The 20,451-nt window shown below is 42.1% G+C and overlaps 1 protein-coding gene across 1 annotated transcript; it reads right to left on the reverse strand.

The window, feature by feature from the left end:
• Positions 1-2,909: 2,909 nt before the first annotated feature.
• On the reverse strand, positions 2,910-15,667 carry LYG2 (lysozyme g2). The gene is made up of 5 exons (XM_036302191.1): positions 15,625-15,667; positions 6,886-7,026; positions 5,452-5,648; positions 4,314-4,452; positions 2,910-3,028 (listed from the first exon to the last, which is right to left on the reverse strand). The coding sequence occupies exons 1-5, from the start codon at positions 15,665-15,667 to the stop codon at positions 2,910-2,912; spliced, it is 639 nt and encodes a 212-aa protein (XP_036158084.1).
• Positions 15,668-20,451: the final 4,784 nt, after the last annotated feature.

Raw genomic sequence — 20,451 nt, forward strand, 5'->3', positions numbered from 1 at the left:
AAAGATTGGTTTTAGCCAATTAAAGTAAGTGATATTTTACAAAGTAGAATGTAAACCTAAAGCAATTCCTTTTCCCTAAAGTGGACACAGGCAAAAGTATATAAAGAAAATTGAGGAATACTCTAAAAATATTTAATGGGGCCACAGTTGAATCTAACATCTTAATTTTTTTTCTCAGGGAATCAAAGGAGACAGTTCTATTATATCTAACTAGAGGCTCAGTGTGTAAAATTTGTGCATGGGTAGGATCCCTAGGCCTGGCTGGCGATCAGGGCTGATTGGGGCCTTCCAGCTGCTGGCCAGGGCCTCCCTTCCCCAGCTGCTGGCTGCCAGCCGGGGCCTTCCTTCATACCAAGCCACCCCTGGTGGTCAGTGCACATCATAGGGAGCGATTGATCTCCTGGACTCCTGGTTGAACTCCCAAGGGGACAATTTGCATATTAGGCTTTTATATATATAGATTAATTATTCAAATAGATTATGGAGACTCTTAGCATGGAAATCATGAGGCATAGTGAGGCTTATGTACTATTTCCAGACTATTCTTACTATGCCGTTAGGTCATGGAGGAAAGCAAGCAATGTTGGAGGGATAGTCCCAACCTCCAGATCTATCTGACACCTGTGACGTAGACCTGTCAGTGCCCTTCCCATATTTCTAGACATTTCAGGATTCTTGGTTGATTTCCAAAGGCCAGTATCCACACCTCTGTGCCTACAGCGTCTTTTCCTTGGAACTGCAGAGGAGTATGCTGCCTACTTGCATGGCAGATGAGAGGAGCAAAGAACTAACACTCTCTCCCTTGCAATCGATGGCTTTTAGAAGTTGATGTATAAATTCCCCAGATCCTTGTCCCTTGAATAGAATAATTCTGAAGTGTATGTTTTGCACCATTCCTTGATGCTTGCTTGCAAGATTGAGCTCCAGTTCTGTGGTAGCTGGCTTAATGACACATCATTTTTTTCTGTCTTCCTTTCCCTATATCACCGAGCCACTTTATACCAGCACTTCCTGTACCTCTTAAATAAACTATCTATAATTGAGACCTTATCTCAGGGTCTGCTTCTGGGGGAACTAAACGAGGCCACCATAAATATGGACATCTCTTGGCATCCCAACCATAAAGAGAAAACTGGGGAAATAGATTCAGAGTGCAAGTCAGTGTACCGTATTTTTTATTTTTCAAATTACTTGAAAATTATCTCACCTGGATGCACTTTATTGCCCACATGCAGGGATGATAACAAAAGTATTTAACAATTGATTCAGTATGGTCCTCAGTCCATCTCACCAGCTGACCACTGGCTCTGCCCAGTGAGACACAGGGGTCCCAGTTCTTCCTGGGTCAAATCTTCAGGCTGATTGAGAGGTTATTGGGCAGAGAAGGGTTTGCGTAGCTTTCTCTAAGGGGGCTCAGTGGTATGTGGCATAATTTTGAATCCTTCTCAGAATGAGAAGTAAAGAGGAGCATTTATCAAACATCTCCAAAGAGAGCTAAAAGGGCCAGCAGGGCACACATCAGTGGGGACTCTGGTAGCATTACACGCCAACATGTATTATTTATGTCTCCTTCTGAGTATAGTAAGAAAAAAAAAAGCCACAAACTCGCCTGGTTTCTTTCTAGAGAATTGTCTCTTCTCCGTTGTGGGTAGTGTGGGCAAGACCAAAGAGCAAAGTAGCCAAGGGGTTGGTGTGTATATGACTCAAGATACGTCCATCAGAGTCTCTCTCCTGGACTATGAATGTGAAGCAGAATGACGAAGGGATAGGAGGAAAAGTCTTTGGAGTTCACTGATGCAGTGAGAGTGCTAATTCATGCAGAGGAATGCTATAAACTATGGTCAACCAGATCCTGCTACAGACCCCAGAGTTTCCTGGTTTCTCTTCATGTCCATGACCTTCTCATTGGTCCTATGAGTCTTCTGATAGCCTTCCAGTAAATTCCAAAATTGGTTACTTTTGCTGGCAACCTTAAAACCATAACTAATTTGGGCCCTACTGTTTATCTTCAGCCATATTCTATGGGGAGCCAATCCCTTAAAAGAGTGTGTAGCCTGGCTGGTTTGGCTCAGTGGATGGAGCATCAGCCTGCAGACTGAAGGATCCCAGGTTCGATTCTGGTCAAGGGCATGTGCCAGGGTTGCAGACTCAATCCCCGGTAGGGGATGTGCAGGAGGCAGCCGATCCATGGTTCTCTCATCATGTTTCTGTCTCTCTCTCCCTCTCCCTTCCTCTCTGAAATCAATAAAAATATATTTTTTTAAAAAAAAAAAAGAAAGAAAAAGAAGAGTGTGTGGCAGAAACTACTGAAAATGGGAGAAAAGAAGACAGTCCCTACATCTGCAGCAAACAAGAGGAAGAAGCCCCCGGAGGTGGGTGTGGGCCTGAGGGATACTGTGTACATCCTTCAAGCTTCCTCCCTGCAGCTCTCAGGTACCAGGAGCTAGAATTCCATCCCGAGCTTCTGCATCGTCCCACAGGTTGACTGGCTGCTGATTCGGGCATTTCTCACAAGCAAAGCCCTAGTGGCTTGGCAGATACTAGGAGCAGGACGAAGGCTTGGGTCAGACTCTCTTCTGTTAGCAGTTCTGGTAAGACAGAGAGTCGGTGGGCATTGACATCATGGGCTCAAAGAGGCCTCACTGAGATAGATAGACACCACTTACCGAGATGTTCACTTTTACTACAAAATAATTATGAATCTGGCTAGGCACATTTCATAGGAACCATATTGAGAACTGGGCAGGTTTTATTTTTTAATGCTTATTTGCATTTTAAAAGTTGGGAAGTGAATTTTCTGTCATAGTTGCAACCATTCCTCTGCCAGTGTTGGCACAACACATCATACCAAACCCTGCGAGGGGGGCCAGCTGAGCACCTGCCAACCTGGCCCACGTGCAGCGCTTTGCCTAGAAGCCGTGTCTCCTATAGAACTGAGCTCGGGCGAGAATGTCATTGACCAAGTCAGCCTCTATGTCCAAGGGGGTGGCAATGGCTTCGACTCCTGACTTAAAGGCCAAGATACCACCTGAAATGAAACACAGAGGTTCAGATTGAAATATTCACTTTCCGCAAGAATAAGATATGACCATTCCCAGGATGTCAGCCCTCCAGGCAAATCTTCCAAAGTAGGCAGTCCCAGACCCTCCTCCTCCCCCCCTCCCCTCCTAAAAGGACGTGCTACCTCAAAAACCACTGGGGAAAACCCAAGTAGCTTTCCTTCTCTCTCTTTTTAAAATACTTTTATTTTTCTTGCTTAAAAAGTCTTATGTAGTTCAGGTCTACAAAACTAGATTCCCAGCAAATCTTCAGTCTGAGAATGCTCATTATATTCTCTCAGTCATTTAATAATCCACTCATTTATTCATTCATTTATTCATTCAATAAACATTTTTAAGCACCTACTATGTGCCAGGATTTGTGCCACACTGAGAGCAGAGTGCACAATGCTACCCAGAGTTAATCATTTCTTGGAAGGGTTATGTGTATAATAAGCATGTCTGTGCATATGTGTATTAAACCTAGAATCTTTAATAGTTATTTATATGTTTAACATAAGTGTGCTCCACTCTTATGTCCAGAGAAAAAAGCCTCTGATCCCTGCCTTCACGGATCTTGAAATAGAAAATAGAAACTGTTTATTCTAAATTAGGCCACCACGTGTTGAAGATGAGAAGTACTGGTAGATACAGACCATGGGCTTATAGGAGATAGACTTAATAAGAATTGGTATGGTTGGAGGTGAAGAGAGAAGGAACCAGAGAGCCTCAGAAAACACTAGAGATGACTGGACATATGATGGCGCCTTTCACAGAGACAGGAAATGTAGAAGAAAGAGCAAATTTCCAGTGGAAGCTAGTGACTTAATTCCGTCTGGGTCATGGTCTGTGATCAGCCAGGCACGGATCTCCACTTGGACATCTCATAGTACCTGAAGCCCTGGTGTCGCTGGGAAGGCTCACAGAGTAAAATTTTGTTCAAACAATTCAGAAATTGATTAATTCTTGCATCAGGAAAGAAGCCTACCAGAGCAAGGCAAGCATATTCTTTCAAACTACTGCATTCACTTGCAAGGCATCCCTCCATGGCTCGATAACCAGCGAGAGGTACAATCAGAACCCCAACATGTGGCAGGAGGGAAAGGAAAGCGGGGAAGGAAGGCCGCTCAGCAACGCAGGGGCTCCGAGAGCACTTCCACAGCTCCTCCCAGGCCATGCTGACCCCGTGGGCACGCTCCCCGGGAGGCCACCATACATCTGGTCTGCAGGGGTCTCACTCAGCTCTTTTAAACAAACCACCACGATCTGGCCTACCTTTGAGGTGTTGGTCCACACTCCACATGGGGAATTTTCTCTGGATTGCCTTAATTCTGTCCGTCAGAATCCCAACAGCCTGCAGAAGGTGCTCTTTGCTGTCCCAGGTGCCAACAGGGTAATACATTTTTTTATCAAGCTAGAAAATTCAAATAGCAGTGGCAGCATCTGAATGAAGAAACGCCTTTTTCTGCTGTTCCTGAGTTCTCCCTTTTATGCTCAAGTTCACTGGCCTTCCCTGCCCTTTACCCCCACTGCAGTGCTTTCTTCACAGAAACGAGAGTCAGAGAAGCAAAGTAAGATTTGGGAGGAGTGGATGTGGCCCAGTTTTAGTCAGCACTCTCATAGCTCACATACGTACATAAACAAATGGAAAAGTTGTTTCAAACCATTAGCTCCCAAAGTCTACATGTTTTCAGTCAAAATACAAATTTGTTTCTAACTGGGAGGCTAAAAGTCTGGTTTTCTACAGACCATATAAAGTTGAGCCTGGAAACAGATATCCAGGTCATTTGGATCTTCTTCTTCCAATTTGTCTAGAGAACAAGTTGGGCCCTAGCCGGTTTGGCTCAGTGGATAGAGCATCAGCCTGCGGACTGGAGGGTCCCAGGTTCATTCCGGCCAAGAGCACATGCCCAGGTTGCTGGCTCGATCCCCAGTAGGGGGTGTGCAGGAGGCAGCCGATCAATGATTCTCTCTCATCATTGATGTTTCTATCTTTCCCTCTCCCTTCCTATCTGAAATCAATAAAAATATATTTTTTAAAAATAAAGAAAGAAGGAACAAGTTGGGTTACATGGGGATTGATAATAGTGTTTTGATCCACGTGGGTGAAATTGACAACTTCATGAACCCCAGTATAAATGCCCTTTATAAGATTTTCTCAATGTAAGTACATTGTATATTATTTATTGCACATTGTAGTTATGAAACTGATAGAATACTTTCTTGTAGTTATCCAAGAACTGATAAATCTCAAATAAAATACCAAAGCTGCATTACAGGAATCACAGTACAAATTGTGCTAAAGTACCAGGGTGTTTTGAAGCCTCGAAATACTGCAAGCAGCTTGCAGTGTGGGTTGAGCTTCTGCAGGGAGGGATGAAGTGGGGCTAATCGAAAGTGGCCAGCTAAGTACCTGCATCAGGCCAAATTTCAGGCCCCTGTGGTCCCAGCCGTCCTGCAGGACGGCTCCGCCATGGCTTTCTCTGGAGATGATGGCTGCAATGAGGGCGGGGTCCACGCAATGCCTCCGCCCAACTTCTTTGATCAGAGTCTGGTACGGCTTTAAGGCCCTCAAATCCATTTCAGCAAACATTTCAGAACCACGAATCCCTAAGTGGATGGAAAATAAATTGTTTCCTCTAATCCAGAAGAGAATCCTTTTCAGATAAGTTAGCCATAGCTCATGACTGCACCTCACAGCTTGGGATAGTCATTCTAAGACATGGTGGGTTTTTTGTGGTTTTTTGTTTTGTTTTGTTAATCCTCACTGGAGGATATTTTTCCCATTGATTTTTAGAGAGAGTGGGAGAGAAGGAAGGAAGTGGGGAAAGAAAGAGGAGGGAGAGGAGAGAGAGAGAAAGAGAGAGAGAGAGAGAGAGAGAGAGAGAGAGAGAGAAGAGAAGAGAAGAGAAGAGAAGAGAAGAGAAGAGAAGAGAAGAGAAGAGAAGAGAAGAGAAGAGAAGAGAAGAGAAGAGAAGAGAAGAGAAGAGAAGAGAAGAGAAGAGAAGAGAAGAGAAGACTATCAGTGTGAAAAAGACACATTGACTGGTTGCCTCCTGCACACCCTGACCGTGGTGGGGTTCTAACCTGCACCCAGGTACATGCCCTTGACTGGGAGCTGAGCCACCACTTTTTGAGATGCAGGCCAGTGCTCTAACCACTGAGCATACCGGCCAGGGCACTAGGACATGTTTTAACCTTTGATTCTATAAACACAGAAAGGTCCACCACCTCAGACAGATACCATGTCTGTTTTCCCCCCTCGTTTTTCTGTTTCCTGCCATGCTGCTGCATTGGGGAGATCCTTAGTCTAGAAGTTAGCCAACCTAAGTTTGAGTCTGGTCGGCCACTACTCAGCTCCAGGCCCTGCGGAAGTCTCCCCTTTGTGGAGCCTCGGTTTCTGGTCTAAAAATTGGGAAGGCAGGATTCGCTGACCTAGTTGCTTCTAGCTCTGACGCTCTGGCACTGAGATAACAGGAAGAAGACTTTTGCAAGAGTTACAAAAGTGAAGACATACAAAGAACAAGAGACTTGCTTACCATGTTCCTGCTCTAACAGGCAGCAACACGACAGCAAACAAAAAGGCAAAGCCAGAATTTAATGTCTTATTTAGGCAATCATTTCAATATGTAGAAACAAACATCTGGACAAGTTTGGAAATAATGGGGGGGGGGGCAAATAAGTAGTATGTTAGGTTGGTCAGAATTTTGTTTTCTTCTCATTTTTAATTTCGACATTAATACTATCATGATGATTATACTTTTTCAAAATGAAGCTATTTTTCTAAGAAAGAATCTGGAAATGATGAAAAGGGACAAGCCAAATGTTTGCTTTGCTTTTCACTTACCGCAGTTAATCAACCTGGTTATATCACAGGCAGTCCCAGGAGTCTCCATGGTCATGATGTCGCCATAGCAGCCGCGGTACAGGCGGGGGTGCAGGTAAGGGCTGGCTGAGTGACTAAAAGGATAAGAGCCCCTGGAAGTGCCTGGAGAGGGGGGAGGGGGATGATAATTCACACAAAGCCTGTGAGAAAATATTGCTTGAGTTGCTATAATGAACATTATTAAACCTAAGGAAAAGCTATAGACTTAGTTCTCCCCAAGGACCTCCTCAGGACCCTAGAATAGCTCATCAGACAAAACAGAAGACTCCCCCTTCCCACTCTACTCCAACCTATAAAAGTATAATACAATACAATTCTAAACATTGTGCAAGATATCAAAACCATTTAGTGCAATCTAGGTCAGACAGAATTGCTGCTGTATTTTAAGCTGGAACTTTGAGAGAAATTTTAAGGTACTTCTGAAACAAATACTTCTGTGGATGTAAGCACTGGGATTAACAATAGCCTTTGTTTAGTGAAAGAAGAAAAAAGGATACCATTAACTTAAAATATTTATTTTTATATCATGTTGCTGAGCAGTTGAATTTCTATCTAGATCTAATTGGAAATAAAATTTAACTTACCATAAAAATGTAACTTAAATCTATTTTTACTTTTTTTTTGTCATATGAAGTGAGTTTCCATCCAAGTCTATTTAGTTGGTTAATTTTAAGTTTTGTTTATTTTTTTAAAACATTTTTATTGCCCTAACCGGTTTGGCTCAGTGGATAGAGCGTCAGCCTGCGGACTGAAGGGTCCCAGGTTCGATTCTGGTCAAGGGCATGTACCTTGGTTGTGGGCACATCCCCAGTAGGGGCTGTGCAGGAGGCAGCTGATCGATGTTTCTCTCTCATGAATGTTTCTAACTCTCTATCCCTCTCCCTTCTTCTCTGTAAAAAATCAATAAAATATATTTTAAAAAAATTTGTTTTTTAATTGCAGTTGATATGCTATATTATATTAGTTTCAGGTGTACAACATGGTGGCTAGATGTTTATATAATGTACCACATGATCATCTGATAAATCTAGTACCCTTCTGACATCATACATAGTTATTAGAAGATTCTTTGCTATACTTTACATCCAGAGGCTGTTCAAATCTATTTACTAAAGGAGAAAAAGAGCTTTTCTGTAAGTTGAAAAGTTTATTCTAATAGTTCCTAGGATTATTGAGTTGTACCTTAAGGCTACAAATATTTGTTCTGGAAATTATATTTCTTAAAATGTTTGACGTAAAAAAAAAAACTGTGTTGTTTCACTTGGTGTTATAAATGTGTTTTCAATAGAGAGGTGGATTTTATCCATTCACCATAGGCCATCGGCCTAGTTCTGGTAAACTTGACAGTATAGAGAGACTCTTAGAATTTGGCACACAAACAACGGAGCTCATCCTTACCGATATTTATTTTAAAAGGAAAACAAAGCAACTCTAAAGTAAGTTTTTAAAACTCCTTAATTTTTTAAAAAGAAAAACTCATCAAAAGAAAAATACAGTCACAGTCTGCTCTTTCACATCTACACACAGGCAAGAAAGGAATCATAAATGGACCCACAGTCCGACAGTAAGCTAGCAAGTAAACTCGGGACACTGAGAAAGCCTATCCCGCTCATGAAAGCAGCAGAACCGGCAAAGCCAATATGCCTCTCTGAGCAGCATGGGTTCCACTGGGATACAGAGAGCAGGAACCATCATCTCGGCTCTCCACCCTGCCCTCAGGGTAGCATCCTGTGCCTACAGTGTGTATGGGAAATATATGTGAGTGACTAAATGGATGAATTCCTATGACACCCATCACATGTGCAATTGAGGTGTGGGGGCTGGGAGTGCAGACTGAAGTTTATCACCACCAAACCAGCACTGTAAGAAATGTTAAAGGGCTAATGTAATAATAATAATAAGATATATATATATATATATATATATATATATAGAGAGAGAGAGAGAGAGAGAGAGAGAGAGAGAGAGAGAGAGAGAGAGAAATATAGGCATAAAGAACAAAAGTGGCAATAAATAAGTACCTATTAATAATAACCTTAAATGTAAATGGATTAAATGCTCTAATGGATGGATAAGAAAACATGACTCAACTATATGCTGTCTACAAGAGACCCACCTCAGAACAAAAGACTCACACAGGATGAGAGTGAAGGGATGGGAAAATTTTTTCCATGCAAATGGAAACAAACAAACAAAAAAAAAAAAGCTGGACTAGCAAACTCATATCTGACAAAACAGACTTCAAAATGAAGGCCATCACAAGAGACAACAAAAGTCACTACAGAATATAACCCTGGTAAACATGTTTGTACCCAATATAGGAGCACCTACGTATATAAAAAAAAACTTCTGGAGGACTTTAAGGGAGAGATTGACAGCAATACAGTCATAGTAGGGGACTTTACCACCCCACTGATGTCACTAGATATATCTTCCAGACATAACCAACAAGGAAACTGACTCAATGACAAACTAAATCAGATGAATTTAATTAACATTTACAGAACACTTCACCCCAAAGCTGCAGAATATACACTCTTCTCAAGTGCACATGAGTCATTCTCAAAGATAGACCACATGTTAGTACACAAAACAAGTCTCTACAAGTTCAAGATTGAAATCAGATCAATCATCTTCTTGAATCACAATGGCATGAAATTAGAAATCAACTACAGTAAAAACACTCAAAAAACATTCAAACACATGGAGGCTAAATAGCATGTTATTAAATAATGAATAGGTTATGGATAAGATAAAGAAAGAAATTTTTAAAAAAACTTCCTGGAAACAAATGAAAACAAATACACAACAACCCAAAATCTATGAGACACAGTGAAAGCAGTCATGAGAGGGAAGTGCATAGCACTACAGGTCTACCTATAGAAAAATTTTGAATCAACTAGCTAACCCTACAACTTAAAGAATTAGAACAAGAACAATAAGAAAGTCCCTGAGTAAGCAGAAAAAAGGAAATAATAAAGATCAGAGCAGAAATAAATGACAGAGACTGAAAAAACAATATAAAAGATCAATGAAACCAAGAGCTGGTTCTTTAAAAAGATAAACATGATGATGAACCTTTAGCCAGACTCATCAAGAAACAAAGAGAGAGAACCCAAATAAATAAAATCAGAAATGAAAACCATGAATTAACAACTGACACCACAAAAATACAAAGAATTATAAGAAAATAATATGAATAACTAAATGCCAACAAGATGGACTATGTGGATGAAATGGACAAATTCCTAGAAAAATGCAATCTTCCAAAACTGAATCAGGAAGAATCAGAAAACCTGACTAGGTCAATAACAACTGAGGAAATTGAAGCAGTAATCAAAAATCTCCCAGCAAACAAAAGCCCTGGTCTGGACAGTTTCACAGGGGAGTTTTACCAAATAGTCAAAGAAGAACTAACACATATCCTCCTCAAAATATTCAAAAAAAATCCCAGAGGAAGGAACACTTCCAAGCTCTTTTTATGAGGCCAGCATTACCCTAATTCCAAAACCAGATAAAGACACTGCAAATAAAGAGAATTACAGACTAATATCCCTGATGAACATAGATGCTAAAATCCGCAACAAAATATTAGCAAATTGGATCCAGCAGTACAATAAAAAGATCATACACTGGGACCAAGTGGGATTTCTTTCAGGGATGCAAGGCTGGTACAATACTCACAAATCAATAAATGTGATATATCACGTAAACAAATTGAAAGAAAAAAATCACATGATCATATCAATAGATGCAGAAAACGCATTTGACAAAATCTAGCACTTATCTTTGATAAAAACTTCAGCAAAGTGGGAATAGAGGGATCATACCTCAACATAATAAAGACCATATATGACAAACCTACAGCCCACATCATACTCAATGGACAAAAACTAAAGCCATTTTCCCTAAAAACAGGAACAAGGCAGGGATGTCTGCTTTCACCACTTATTCAACATAGTATTCAACATAGCCACAGTGATCAGAGAAGAAGGAAACATAAAAAGGCATCCAAATTGAAAAGGAGGAAGTAAAACTCTCATTATTTGCAGATGACAGATATTGTACATTGAAAACTCTAAAAACTCCACCAAAAAAACCTACTAGATTTCATAAGTGAATTTGGCAATATAGCAGGATACAAAATCAACACCCAGAAATTGATAGCATTTTTGTTGTTGTTGTTAATCCTCACTCGAGAATATTTTCCCATTGACTTTTTGGAGAAAGTGGAAGGAAAGGGGAGAGACAGAGAGCGAAACATCGATGCGAGAGAGACACGTCAATTGGCTGCCTCCCCCACACACCCCAGCCAGGACCAGGAATCGAGCCTGCAACCAAGGCATGTACCCCTGGCCAGAAATGAACCTGGGACCCTTCAGTCCATGGGCTAACGCTCTATCCACTGAGCAAAACCGTCCAGGGATCAAATTTTTATATGCCAATAATGAAGCCTTAGAAAGAGAAACTAAACAAACAATCCCATTTACCATTGCAACAAAAACAGTAAGATACTTAGGAATAAACTTAACCAAGGAGCTAAAACACCTATAATCAGAAAACTACAGGATGTTGAAAAAAGAGATAGAAGATATAAACAAGTGTATATACCATGTTCATGGATTGGTAGAAATAACATCATTACAATGTCTATATTACCTAAAGCAACCTATAGATTCAATGCAATCCCTATTAAAATACCAATGGCATATTTCACAGATTTAGAACAAATACTCCAAAAATTGATATGGAACAGAAAAAGACCTCAAGTCGCCACAGCAATCTTGAGAAAGAAGAACAAAGTTGGAAGGATCACAATACCAGATATCAATTTACACTACAAAGCCACTGTAATCAAAACAGCCTGGAACTGGCACAAGAGCAGGCATATAGATCAATGGAACAAAACAGAGAACCCAAAAATTGACCCAAACCATTATGCTCAATTAATACTTGACAAAAGAGGTAAGGGCACACAATGAAGTCAAGACAGTCTCTTCAATAAATAGTGTTGAGAAAATTGAACAGATACATGCAAAAAAATGAAACTAGACCATCAACTTACACAAGAATAAACTTAAAATGGATAAAAGGCTTAAATGTAAGTCCTGAAATCATAAAAATCTTAGGAGAAACCATAAGCAGCAAAATCTCAGACATCTCTTGTAGCAATACATTTGTGGATAATCTCCTAGGGCCGTGGTCGACAAACTGCGGCTCGCGAGCCACATTCGGCTCTTTGTCCCCTTGAGTGTGGCTGTTCCTAAGCCTTAGGAGTACCCTAATTAAGTTAATAACAATGTACCTACCGATATAGTTTAAGTTTAAAAAATTTGGCTCTCAAAAGAAATTTCAATTGTTGTACTGTTGATATTTGGCTCTGTTGACTAATGAGTTTGCCAACCACTGTCCTAGGGCAAGAAAAACAAAGGAGAAAATAAACAAATGGACTACATCAAAATAAAAAGCTTCTGCACAACTAAAGAAACCATCAACAAAATGACAAAGCAGCCCACTGTATGGGAGAACATATTTGTCAATGATACATCTGGTAAGGGGCAAATATCCAAAATATATAAGGAAGTCATACAACTTAACAAAAAGAAGACAAACAATTCAATTAAAAAATGGGCAAAGGCCCTAAATAGACACTTCTCTAAAGTAAACATACAGATGGCCAAGGGATGTATGAAAAAATGCTCAAAGTCACTAATTATCAGAGAGATGCAAATTAAAATGACAATGAGGTATCACCTCACACCTGTCAAACTGGTTAGCATCAACAAATGATAAGTGCTGGCAAGGATGTGGAAAAAAGTGAACCCTAGTACACTGCTGGTGGGAATGCAGATTGGTGCAGCCACTATGGAAAACAGTATGGAGTTTTCTCAAATAATGAAATATGAAACTGCCATTTGATCCAGTAATCCCACTTCTAGGAATATATCTCAAGAAATCTGAAACACCAATCAGAAAGAATGCATGCACCCCTATGTTCATAGCTATGCAACTTACAATAGCCAAGATCTGGAAACAGCCCAAATACCCATCAGTTGATGAGTGGATAAAAAAAGCTGTGGTACATTTACACCATGGAATACTACACAGCTATAAAAAGAAAGATCTCTTACCCTTTGAGACAGCATGGAGGGACCTGGAGAGTATTATGTTAAGCCAGTCAGAGAAAGACAAGTATCACACAATCTCATTCATGTGGAATCTAATAAACAAAATAAACTGATGGACAAAATAGGTTCAAACACATAGAAGCATAGAACAGACTGATGAATCTCAAAGGGAAGGCAGGGATGGATGGGTGGAGAGAGATGAACCAAAGAATTTACATGCATATATGTATAACCCATGAATACAGACAATTGTGTGGTGAAGGCATAGAGAGTGGCAGGGTCAATGAGGAAAAAGAGGGGACAGCTGTACTACTTTCAACAATAAAGATACATTTTTTTAAATGCATATCTTGGTCTGGTTGAAGGCTGAGATTTCAAGACTGGCTTCCAACATGGCCCAAGACAATTCTCCAAACCAGACCATAGCAATTAATTGTAGGTGAAGTTGCATCCAATTCACAGAAGATCAATTGAAAATCCTCATCAAAGCTTTCAGCCAAAAACCTTACCCAGGTCATGCTACCAAATGAAACTATGTTTTAGAAATCAACGCTGAGGAGTCTAGAATCCAGATTTGAAGACAGAAGATGTAGGCACCGAGTCCAGAAAATATAAAAACCCGAAGAGGACTTAGAAGCAAGCCAAGACCAAGATCACCCTGTGGAGACGTTTAAAAAGTGTCGTACCAGTTACACTTCCTCCTGATTACACGTCTTCACCATGGCATTTGCCAACGACCCTTTTCCTGGGATTGATTCCAGAGAGTAACTTGCTACGGAGATTGGGGTTCCAGAGTCAAGAATCCAAATTTGGCTTAAAAATCAAAGATCTAGATTCCATGTCTAGAGAAAATGAGAACCCAATGTGCCTTTAGAGTAAAAACAAGACCAGGAATAAGAGCTCTGGCATGAGAGAGTTCAAGAGACAGAAACTGTACATAATGGCACCAAACTCATTAGCAATTGTGTTATTTCTCTGAAGCCAGAACAAGATGGACCAAGATTTGATGTCACCAGCCCGGACTCCACACCTCCCTCACTCAGCCTGGACTCCACACCTCTCTCACTCAGCCTGAACTCCACACCTCTCTCACTCTTCCTGGGAACATACCCTTCAGCTTCTCCAGAAGCTGAGCCTCTGGAGATAGTGAACAGGACTTCAGGAGGCAGATACAAGGCACCACCACGCAGTCCTGCCGACAGCGCCTGCTCCAGAGTCCAGCAGGTGTCAAGAACCATGAAAATAAACTCACTCGTATTAGTTTTAAGTCATCTTAGTACTGAGTGATTCAGGAAGAAATTGTAAAAGTCTTGGATTATTGTGATTTAAAAGAAATATACATTTTCTCTTCATCAACAGAGCTCCTAAAGCCCTTGAAGTTTCCCGTGATAACAGCAATAAAGTGTTCCTTGTTATGTTTGCGGGGGGAGGGGAGGGGGAGCCTATCTCAGGCTCCTCATAGTAGGTCTATTGAGCCAGAATCTAGGTATAAGGACAAAGAACCTGCACTTTAGCCAGCATTCCCAGCAGACTCTTCTGCATAGGGAAGTTTGGGAACCACTGCTTTAAGGTGATTGAAATACGTATGACATTGGCCTTACACTTCCTGTGCAGCATCGAAACCCTTTAGGCCCTTCTTAATTATACTGGAGTCACCTGTCAGTTAAACACAGCTGGTGTGGTAGCTCATAATTAGTCTACTGGGCTCTATAACTCTGCTCCCACCTGCCAATTAAAGGAGTAAAAATGTAAAACTGTGTTCCCCTCCCTTTGACCATAACTGGACATTGTCGCTTCTCAGTAGCATCATTTTTTCCAGATTTAGAATTAAACACGAACATTTTTCGATTTAGAATTAAACACTTTAGAAACACTTTCTTCTCAGTTCACTTGATTAATTAAAGGCAGCTTGAACATTGTTTACAACAGCTTTTCACTTTTTTCAGGCTGAGGTTTCAATCTGTTCTTCTTCAAGGTCCCTTACCATCTCACCAGCCTACGTTTCCAGCCTTCCCCACAGAAATCTCCTCTCTATTCTGGTTACACTGACCTGCTAACTGCATCCCAAGTACTTTTCCTGCATTTCTGCCTCTGTGACCTTACTAACGTCTTTCTTCCCATCCAGTGAGCTCTTCTATTTAAACACCAACCATTCTTCACCTATCACGACCCCCACCTAAAAAAAAAATTTAAAAAAAGCCTTTCTACTGGTGGTTTCAATATCCTGACTAGATGTGAACTCTGCCTCTTAAACTCCTCCCAGGTGAATTGTTTCTATAGAGGCTCATTTAATTCTTATTTCGTATTTAGCGCCTCGACCATTTTCTCTTCAGGTGCCTTGCCTCCCTAAGTGCTGTCCGATAAATTCCCATTGATCTCACCGTCACCTGCTTGGCAAGCAGGATACACTTGTCATTGAAACAATAAGCAGTTGATTAATGAATGGCCAGGCTGTCAGAGGAGAGCCCACTCCTCCACTGCGTGAAGGTACTGCCCTCAGGTTCACGACCGCCCTGGATGTTTTCCTGGACATCCTACAAACGGTGCTAAGTGTCGCTGATGACTTACTCACCAATGAGGGCAACGAGTCCCCCGAACAGGACAGAGGATAACATGGTGGCGAATCTTATCCTACAGCACCTGTTATGATTTGAAAGAAAAACCTGGTTAATTTTAAAACTTGAAAGTTCCTCAAATAGAACTTCTTTGATTTTTTTAAAAGTTCAGAGTCATTCCTAATTCAATACCCTTTTTCCAGTTCCAAGACGTCGTTCTCATAGGCTCCGTGTTATGGCTCAGTGGGTCACTCTTTTTCCTAAGCATCAACTCCCAACTCAACTTACTTCCATTTCACACTGACATGAGTCTGTGAACATCTTAATTACATGTGACCCACTCACACACTTCCATCTAGTCACACCGTAATTTTGTCCCCGTTCTGGTATCTCCTTAGAGAACAAGAGAAACCACTGAGAGAAGAATTAGAGGTTATGACGCAGGTTTGCTGTGCTCCATTTCTTCCTCTATCGACTCTACTCTTAGTTTTATTCAAAAGGCAGCTGACCCGAGAAGGCTGGCACTGACCTGGTTGACCTGGTTTAGTGCCAGCCATCTTGGGTCAGCAGAGAAAATCTCCCCTCTCTGTTTGCCGTCTTCTGTATTCAACCGCAACCTGCACGTCAATCTTTGACAAAGCGGTGGCTTTTGTCCTGTAACATAGGCTTACCAGTTCCAGAATCCATTCATCAGATCACTGAGCAACTGGCGCCAATCTGAGTGGACTTCAGTGTGGCTCTACCGCCGTGAGGAACTTCTCAACACCAGCATGTAGACTCACCTGCCTCTTCCTACCTTCATTCCGTACCACTGATCACTGGAGGTGCTTTTTATATGGTTCAAAGCCCTCTCTTTAAACCACTGACCTCATTAAACCTGATTATAATAGTCCTTTGGACTTAGGTGACCCTTTTAATATAAGGATTTCAAAGCTTTTATTAACCACTATTAATTAAATAATCTAAAGAACCCCCAGGTTGTACTGGAAACATATATTTGGTGGATTGTTTCTGGGTACCTAAAATTGTGCTAGGCTAGCAACATCTAAATTTGAGAACAAGAAACAGATAATTAGCCTAAAAAAGATAACTAAACAGGAAGTGCTAGCAACTCTCATTCCTGGATTGGTTTTTACTGGAAATGCTCAGCCTCCTGCTCTTCATTCTTCATTCCATCATCATACGATCCCCACACCAATATCTCACATAATCTCCATATGTGAACTTGGCCCCTTGCCCCGATTTTACCTCCAACAAAGAGATCCAAGAGTGGCTAGCTCTTGGGAGATCAATACAAAGTCAGGAAGTAGCCTCATTCCCAAACTCTGAGGAATGGGGAAACAGTATTTGTCCAGGGATGAAAATTTCTTCGAGGATGGAGTGTCTTTCCTCATGCTATGTTCAAAGGAAGAGCCGAAGCACACTGGGCAGCCCAGGGACAGGAAATGCACGGAACGTTCTTGAAATGGGCAGAGCACATTTCCCATTGGGGAGGAAGGAGAGGGACCTGGGTCCTTCCACAGGCTGAGACATTTCTGAGACGACACAGTCCTCCCACACATCCACCAAGTGAAGAGGGGTCTGAGGGAGACTGTGCAGGAGACTGAGCGGGGGAAATGAAGACCCTGAGTCAAACAGCTTCCCGGGCTCCCTGGCAACGAGTCAACCACCTCTCCTAGGAGAACAACCCTCAGGAAGCGGCTCTCTGAACTGCCTCTCTGCATTTCCTCCTGCCCTCCTGCCTTTCTCTCTGCAGAACAGATTGCCCTTTAATAAAGGGTTTTGCACGAGTCCAGCTGCTCCAAGGTAGCGCTCAGGAACACATGCGCTTTCACCAGTGACAATGGCAACATCATATTGATGCTGTGCCCCTGGCCCACCCAAGTCCAGGGTGAATTGGGCCACTTGTATGGGGCTCCCAGGACAATGAGAAAGGGAGAAGAAAAAGTGGAGGAAGAATTAATAGGGAAATACTAGGCAGGGGCTGAGCTGTCCCTAGGTGCCCCTAGAGAATAAAAGTACATTGAAAATATTGAGTGTGAAGACACTGTATTCCTCCGCTGTTCTCAGGCAGTGGGGTTATCTGTATGTTCTTTTTTTTTTTAATATATTTTATTGATTTTTTACAGAGAGGAAGGGAGAGGGATAGAGAGTTAGAAATATCGATGAGAGAGAAACATCGATCAGCTGCCTCCTGCACACCCCCTACTGGGGATATGTCTGCAACCAAGGTGCATGCCCTTGACCGGAATCGAACCTGGGACCTTTCAGTCCGCAGGCCAACGCTCTATCCACTGAGCCAAACCGGTTATGGCGGAACGTTCCTTTGGTATAAAAGTCTTACTGTCCAGGCCCTCTGCCACTTAAATAATTGAATAATTGTTTTCAAACTATTGTAGATAATTAAGCTTTGCCCAAATTGCGAGAATACACACACTCCTATGGACATTATATTATTTAATCCTCCAACAAGCCTTTGAGGTAGCCATTATCCCTTATTTCAGAGACGAGGAAACCGAAACTCAGAAAAGTTCAGTAACTTGCCAAAGATGGCACTATCAGGACATGGCCAATCCGGACTTGAACCCAGGTCCGTAAGATCCCCCAATCCATGCCTCTTCGCTGTATCCAATATACCAGCAGTTTGGACCAATGACTGCAGAGTAATTATTGCAACAGGCTCAAATCCATCCATATTCACACAAAGCATTGACTGCTGTCTGAATAATTTCAGTCACACGTACTTCCCAGTCATCCCAGGATTTGTAGGTGCTGTTGTGATTTTTAAACACAAATGAATGTGAGCCAACTGAGCCCACAGTGGCTTTTTGTCCCTTTATATCTTTTCCATCAATAATAATGGTAGCTCACGTGCATTGATGGGTACAGTCGGCCTGGTGGGACAGTGGTAGTAGCCTGCGTCTGAACCCTGGTGTGTTGCACTCTAAAGCCTAACTCTCACCTACAATCTACTGACCCAGTGGATGGCTAAGTGTGGGCACTATCACATCAGCATCTCAGAAATTTGTTTACATCTATAAGGCATTTACTTAATGATTCTGTCTCCCCCCAGGAATACCAAGAGTGACTATGCATGTGAGCTTATTGATGTTGCCAGGAGGGGCTTGAGGGGACCTTGTCACCTGCTATAATCTCCATCAGTCCCCCAAGTTCCACAAATAAAAATACAGTCCACATGCAAGAGATATGCTTGCTATCCACATGAAACTCTATGACCAGTCCTCTGTGCCTCCTGCCCCCTCCAATCAGCTGTCTGCCTCTAAGTCTTTTTAATATAGCAATTGTCTGGTAGCCTCTAGTGAGTCATAATCCTTTTGTGATTCCTGGCCTTCGTGGTGAGGACCCCATCATCCCTGACAACTAAAGAGCCTCAGCAAGAGACCTTCAGCCAAGATGTATGCAGCTTCCACAAACACAACGTGTCTGGGTCAGTCTCACCAAAACAGGTGTGGCAGGAAGAACCTGGCCTGGAAGTCTGGAGACCCAGCGTGCAGTCTCAGCTCTGCCACTGTCCAGCTGAGGGACCCCGGGCAGGTCACCAGGCTGGGCCTCACTTCTCCATCCTTAGAATTAAAAAGCTGGAGAGAGCAGACCACCTCTAAGGTCTCCTCTGGCTCCAACAATCTACTGAGGAGTCAAGCGTGTCCTGGGCCCAGACGAGGGAATAAATATGGGAAGTAGAACAGAGGGGCTTGAGTACAGATTGAGTCTGCATTACAATTTTTACTGTTTTTTTCATGGAAACTCGGATTGCATTTTACTTCTCATCAAAATCACAAATGCTGTGCAAGTCATCCTGTAAATTTCCCAATGATTTCCCTCTCTTGCAGGTGGCAAATAGTAGAAGACCTGGCATTTAAGTTGGAGACTTTGGTTATCAATCATTTTAATGCTGTCAACAACAATAAGAAAGAGGTGTTGTTTGCCTGGCCGGCGTGGCTTGGTGGTTGAGCCTCGACCTGTGAACCAGGAGGTCATGGTTTGATTCCCCATCAGGGCACATGCCCAGGCTGTGGACATGATCCCCAGTGTGGGGCGTGCAGGAGGCAGCCAATCAATAATTCTCTCATCATTGATGTTTCTATCTCTCTCCCTCTCCCTTCCTCTCTGAAACCAGTAAAACTATTTATTTTTTTTTAAAGAAAGAGGTGTTGTTTGCTTGCTTGTTAGTCTCAGACATAGTTACAGGCTGGGTGAGTCATGGGAGATATGAGCACTGCCAATAAAAATGTTTAACTTGGCATGTGTCAAGGGTAGCCTCAAAATTTCCCCAAATAATGTAAATGGCTGGAAAATATAATAAATTGCAAATCAAGATTCCTTTTACATCATAATTGTCAGGAGACTCTCAGATCCAGGCTCTGGTTTCTGTTCTCATAGTTTGGGCTGAGCGTGGTCACACAGTCTAGGGGAGTCATTATTGTGCGCACTGCCTGTCACCGAACATCTCAGTGACAGACTGTTCATTTAATCTCTCTGAGCCTTGGTTTGCCTCATCTGTAAGACGGGCATGATTATGATGCCCGTGACTTTGTTTTGACGATAAAGATAAATTATATGTGTAAAGGCGTATTATAAACTGCAAAGCCTCATACAGATGCCAGTTATTACTATAATGGGGTTGCACTTGGGTCCTGACGGCTTAGAGTCTTGCTGATTTATCTGCTTGTTTACTTATCCATGGGGCTCCAGGAAAAACAGTGAAGAGTTGACTGATAGGACAGGAAGTAATAAGTGAAGGCTCACTCCAGGTGGAAGGAGTGTGGCAGGACGAGAGGGCTGTTGCTGGGACTCTGCAGCCTGCCTGGTGGGGCGAGAAAAGG

The sequence above is a fragment of the Myotis myotis genome, unplaced genomic scaffold (assembly GCF_014108235.1).
Source record: "Myotis myotis isolate mMyoMyo1 unplaced genomic scaffold, mMyoMyo1.p scaffold_m19_p_30, whole genome shotgun sequence".
NCBI classification, from domain to species: Eukaryota; Metazoa; Chordata; class Mammalia; order Chiroptera; family Vespertilionidae; genus Myotis; species Myotis myotis.